At 47.3% G+C, this 5,702-nt stretch overlaps 1 protein-coding gene across 1 annotated transcript; it reads right to left on the reverse strand.

The window, feature by feature from the left end:
* Positions 1-1,302: 1,302 nt before the first annotated feature.
* Positions 1,303-4,133, reverse strand: LOC123151916 (auxin-responsive protein IAA20). The gene is made up of 4 exons (XM_044571547.1): positions 3,943-4,133; positions 1,942-3,566; positions 1,592-1,852; positions 1,303-1,493 (listed from the first exon to the last, which is right to left on the reverse strand). The coding sequence occupies exons 2-4, from the start codon at positions 2,136-2,138 to the stop codon at positions 1,424-1,426; spliced, it is 528 nt and encodes a 175-aa protein (XP_044427482.1). The 5' UTR covers positions 2,139-3,566; positions 3,943-4,133; the 3' UTR covers positions 1,303-1,423.
* Positions 4,134-5,702: the final 1,569 nt, after the last annotated feature.

Here is a 5,702-nt window from a genome sequence, read left to right on the forward strand (position 1 = left end):
AGTTCTAAAAATCCACTGAAAAACATCTCTGCAAAATTTAGTCTGTGTCAAAATTCAGTGCAATGTCTCTCGGGTGCCTGTATAATGGTTCTAACATATCTGTTTTTAATCAAGTTTATGTGAATTATCTGTGGAATGCTTTTGAAACCCATTAATAGAAGAATGAAGCAACTGAATACAATCACAATGTTTTTTTAATGATTGGACCAATTATTGATACTTGTTTAGAAATGACCAAAATTTGTGACAATATGTTTGAAATCATGTGAAATTGATGTGAATTTTGTTGGAAAAATCGTGACTTAAATCTGGAAATTTACGAATAACGGTGAAATATGTCAAAATTGATACTCTCGTTTCCTTTTCATAAGGTCTATTATTTTTTTCAAACATAAAACGTTATCTTCGATCAAGTTTACAGAAACAAATATCAACACATGTACAAGGTCAGTATTGTGATATTAAGAGTTTTTCTATAAACTTGATCAAGAAAAAAATTGGACTTTGAAAAAAAACCAATGCCCGCTTTATTTACAAAGGGAATATCCTCACTATAGTTTTTATGGCAAATTTTAACATGCTTCCTCTTACCCCCTATTTTTACATGTAAGGAAAGAATGTAAGAGTTAATCAGACCACTGATTAATGAGATCAACGGCTTAGATCTATTATATACTCTTACCATGTCAAAAGAGGGGGTAAGAGGGAGCATGTTAAAACTACTCAGTTTTTATATGTTGAATAATAACATAGAGAGATTATGTACATGGTTATAACAACTAATAAACTATAACAGACCTATAAAAAACGGCTGGAGAATGGTTTATGTCTAAAAAAGTTATGAAATTATTGGACAGTTGTATCAAATATTTCAAATAAGTGTATCTAATTCTATTTGAAACTTATTTGAAAACGTACCGGAATAAAACTAAAACAAATGCATGCATAAAAGACAAGAGTGAGAGGAATACAACTCAAAGTAGTATCGCATAGTACAAATCTCGAGGCAACTTCGACACTGTATTGATGCATGGCATGTGCAAAGAGTTTTCGTTAATTAAGAAGAAGAAATTTACCCGGTTAATTAGTGGAAAATCAGGCAAAACTGTCGCAGCCGCTGAATGGGCACACATACAAGTCACATCACTCACATATCGCAGCGAAGAAAATATTGTCGACGTTGCATTTTGGTAGGGAGGCAAGAACCGCAACGATGACACATTTAGTAAGCTTATGGTGCCTGCATGCGCCACTCTCATCAGCCCAGACCGTGTTCGAGCCCAACTTTCGTTGGTCGTATACTAAAATTCCCCCGCAAAAAAACATTATACTAAAATTACCCGCAAAAAAAACATTATACTACAATTATTCAGTAAGCTAATTAACTAGACACAGACGCCGGTGCAGATCATGACGCCCAAACTCAACCAGTAATGCCATGTGTAGTCGGTTGCATGAGTATCTTGAGGCGTTTGGCCGACTGGCTAAAGTCCCTGCAAGAGGTCGGTTCAACACCGTTGTCAGTCAACCATTCGATTCGATGCAATGACAGGGGAATGCGCGCTGAACAAATTAAGAATCCACAACTTACTCCCACGGCACGTCTCCGACGAGCATCCAGTCCCCGTCCCCGTCCTCGTAGGCGACGGCGTATGGATCACCATGGTGAGAAGCGGAGGAGGGGAACATGAGGCGGAGCGTGTGGTGGAGCTGGTGGTAGGAGGCGTGGCGGGACAGGTCCACCTTCCTCCCGATGGGCACCCCTTCCATCTTCACCTTCACGTGTCCGTTGCCGCGGCTGCGCGGGCGGTAAGCGCTCTTCACCGGCGGCCAGCCCACCAGCCTCTTCCTCCTGCACGACTTGCACTCAGTTTCACGAAAGAGAAGGGCGCATACGTGCACTGCATTGCATTGAACACCACCAAACAAGCAAACCCTCACTTGTTGCTCGTTCGCCAATCGAGGGCGCCGCCAGTGCCGTCTTCCCAGCTGTCGTCGCCGTCGTCGTCGCGCGGGAAGTGTGGCAGCGTGGTCTTGGTGACCCCGAACGCCCCCGCCGGCGCCGAGCCCCTCTTCCCGCACGAGCCCGCCGACTGGCCGGCGTGGTTGGGTGGCGCAAGCCCCAGCTCCAGCTCCATGGCGCCGGTGGCTTGCTCTCCTTCCCTTCGACAACTGTTTTCCCTGTGCGCGATCTTACAGCTGAAAGCTTGTGCTGTTTCTAGCTACTCCGGCAACGCAGTGAGGTCGATGCGTGCCGTATATATACGCGCGCGGGGCACCGCGGCCGATGGCTACGTTCGATGCACGGTGACAGTGGAGGTCGATATGGAGAGAGTGAAATCGTCGTGGGCTCGTGGCGGCCGAGGGAGAGGAAGACATGGTGTTGGGGCTCCAGGGGGCCAAGCAGCGGGCGCGCGGGAAAACGTACTGCCGAATGCATGGTCAAGCTAGACACATTCAGGATAGGATAGGTACCGGCGTCAATGGTGTCACGAGACGTGAGAGCCAGATCGAGGGGGCATGTGCGTACGCGTGGGTTCTTCTCTATCAGCCGTTATTTAACCCTTGATGCGTTCCTCGTCGTCCGCCACATGGACATGCCGCAGCACATGCCCCCGAGTCAAGGGAGACAAACCAGCTACTGCTCCCACTCCATGCTTCGCCAACTCCAGTCACAGTTGCCTGTGACAGCATGCCTAATCCACGCCTTGGATCTGCATGGAGCATGGACACCGTGCTTCCCAATGCCGCTCCCTGCCGGCTCTGTCCCAGCGCGAAACAAGTACTATGTATATGTGCGTGTGCAGCTTCTGATGGGGGCAGGACACTTACGTAGAGAGAGCCATTTCTTTTCCCGAAACTCAATCTATTCATTTTCAACCATGACAATACAGAAAATAACATAGATAATAAAAATTACAACCATGTTCATGGACCACTCAACGATGACTCCAAGCATTGAAGCGAGCCGAAGGCGCGCCGCTGTCATCGCCCCTCAATCACTATAGCCAGGCAAACATTGTTGTAGTAGACAGTCGGAAAGTCGTCGTGCTAAGGCCCTATAGGACTAACGCATCAAAGAAGCAACCATCGCCGATGAAGAAAGTCGTAGATCAGAAGGATCAAACATGTAAACACTCAAACAAAGACGAACGAAGACCGGATCCAAACAGATCCATCGAAAACCAACACTGACCGAATCCCGCGAGATCTGACGGAGACACACCTTCACACCAGGGGCGGAGCCAGAAAATTTTGTCAATGGGTTCACTCATTAGCTCATTGTGAGGATTTGGTATTAATTAATTAAGTGTAATGTCCGATTCAAACTATCTTACAACAATAGTCTTTTCAACAAATCTTACAACAAGAGTACAACACTCAAAGACAATGCAACAAACTGAAATATGGTATCAATTATCGCATATATTGATTAAATGTAAAACCAAAGAGTGCAAGACATACCAGTGGATGAAATTATAAAATCCCTCATTTTCATTTTATAGACAGGGTAGTACCGAAATAACTTCATAGCTTCAAGTGCAGCTTCTCATCTCGTTAAAAACCTTTGGAAAAAATGATAAGTTAGTATGACAAATTTAACGTAAGTAGTACCATCAAGCGAAAGAAGCATGTAAAGTCACTCACATTTTAGTGTGTACCCTTTCGATATTTCATTATTATCATAAATAGATGAAACACATCATATGGCAGATCATCTAAAGTTATTTCTGTCTCAATAGAAACTTTGGGAGATAGTTTTTGATGTATTGCCTACATCTAACGTTGGCCCTGAAGTGCCAACATCAATCTGATGGTCGATTTCTTTTTGAGAAATATTATTGCATAGCATAGTATAGACCAATCTAAGTTCAGGGAAATTAATTGGAAAATTAGGGTAAAGCGTAATGCCACACAAAAAGGACGGCGTGATATGATTACCTTCAGTTGGGACTTCAATTGCCAGCCATCGCCGATGGCCGACTTGCCGTTGTCGGCTTGCCGCCGGGGACTGGCGATCTGGCGCCATGACGGGGGAATGTGGAGATGAGACACCGAGGGGCCGGGTAGGGAAACGAACTTGGGGAAACGATAAGCACGGGGTTTGTTGCGTACAGGATGTGGAATCGTGCGTGGATGGCATCGTAGTCAACTGTCACCTGTGGGCTCTTTCGTATTTGATGAGAAATAACTGTAGGCTTTTTGTTGGGCTACTATTCATCATGTTATAATAAATTTTCAATGGGCCAAGAGGCTTCTTACTCGTGCCGTCGTGCGTCCTAGCTTTAATGGGTTCAACCATGCATTTATATTGGGTTCATACAAGTGAATACGTGTACATATATACGTGACGTGAAAACATCGTTGGGTTCATCCGAACCCAACCCCTACACGCTGGTTCCGCTCCTGCTTCACACGCCCTTTGATGATGCTAGGCACATCCTCGGGACGGGGATATAACGTGAGATACATTATTCCTACTAAACGACATCGCCTACATCAAACAACCGTAAGGTGGAGTCATGCCACTTTAAAGTCATTTGGAAATTTTGCGCAGCCGGATTTACCAATTCAATTACTTAAGTCGGAAATAGTGTGCAAACATGACTGATGCTGAACTGCCCTTTCTGTACGGCATCGTTAACTTATGGAGATTGAAATCCATTGTTTTTTACTGCTTAATCTGCCAATACTGAGTAGCGGGGGATGGACTCCGGGCGCCGTGGGCGGACGTCGGATGCGTCACCGGATCTGCCGTGCACCGCTTCGCCCTCGACGCCGAAGGCCTCGACACTGTTACCTGATATCGTCCATTCGGATCTGATCAACGACACCGGCGAGGATGGTGCGCCGGCGGCGGAGGGATGGCGCTGGGCCGTTAGGTTCCGTGAGGGCCAGGGGAATTGGATCAGCGGCCGGCTGCACCATTCTCCGGCATCTCGTTGGACGGCGTTGCTGGATCTGGACAATGACGTCCGCGCCGGCAACTACATCGACATTGACGGCCAGATGAAGGTAGGAACCCTTTTGCGTATTGATATTTTCGATGTGGTTGTCGATCTCCGTATGCAGATGGTTTCGGAAGAGGTTCATTCGATCGAGATAGTTGACACATCACCGGAGTCTAGCGGCGGGAAGCTAGATCGGCGGGTTGGAGGCCGCTTCTGGGTGCTTGCGGACGAGGATGACGAGGAGGAGAGCGCCGATGGGAAATGCTCTCGCGAATCGCCGGATCCTTCGATGACTTTTGACGCTGTTGGTCCTAATACCCGGGTGGCGTGTCAAGAGCCGACTCCTGCAGGCAAAGAAAGTTCAGAATGCATGCCAGTTCGCCAGAGTACGGCGGAGTCATCGATCAAGCCTTGGAGGGGACCCCTACCTAAGGTATGCCTCCCGACCCTAACTCTTTTTGATTTGATTCATCCCGAGTCCTGGATTACAGTTAAGAGAAGGAAGAGCAAGCGTCGAAACATGGCCGGACCAACGCCGATTGCGGCAGCGGCGAACATGCCGGCGATCCCGGGGATTGGGATCAGGGCGGCTCGGGAGGAACGTTTGATTTCTCTACTGGGCCGAGATGGGCCAACTTCGCCAGTACGAACGCCGCAGCATGTTGAGCCGGAGATAGTTGGGTATGAGGCCCAGACTATTCCGGGTCCCTCGGTCCTTGCGTGCGCAGGCATATGCAAAAATCACGTCGA

This window comes from Triticum aestivum, chromosome 7A (assembly GCF_018294505.1).
Source record: "Triticum aestivum cultivar Chinese Spring chromosome 7A, IWGSC CS RefSeq v2.1, whole genome shotgun sequence".
NCBI lineage: Eukaryota > Viridiplantae > Streptophyta > Magnoliopsida > Poales > Poaceae > Triticum > Triticum aestivum.

Bases quoted from the DNA above. Each gene is read 5' to 3' on its own strand.
- LOC123151916 (XM_044571547.1), bottom strand. From the start codon at position 2,138: ATGGAGCTGGAGCTGGGGCTTGCGCCACCCAACCACGCCGGCCAGTCG. The intron at 1,853-1,941 runs GTGAGGGTTTGC...CAAGTCGTGCAG, and splicing joins GATTGGCGAACGAGCAACAA to GAGGAAGAGGCTGGTGGGCT. The intron at 1,494-1,591 runs GTAAGTTGTGGA...GACCTCTTGCAG, and splicing joins GTCGGAGACGTGCCGTGGGA to GGACTTTAGCCAGTCGGCCA.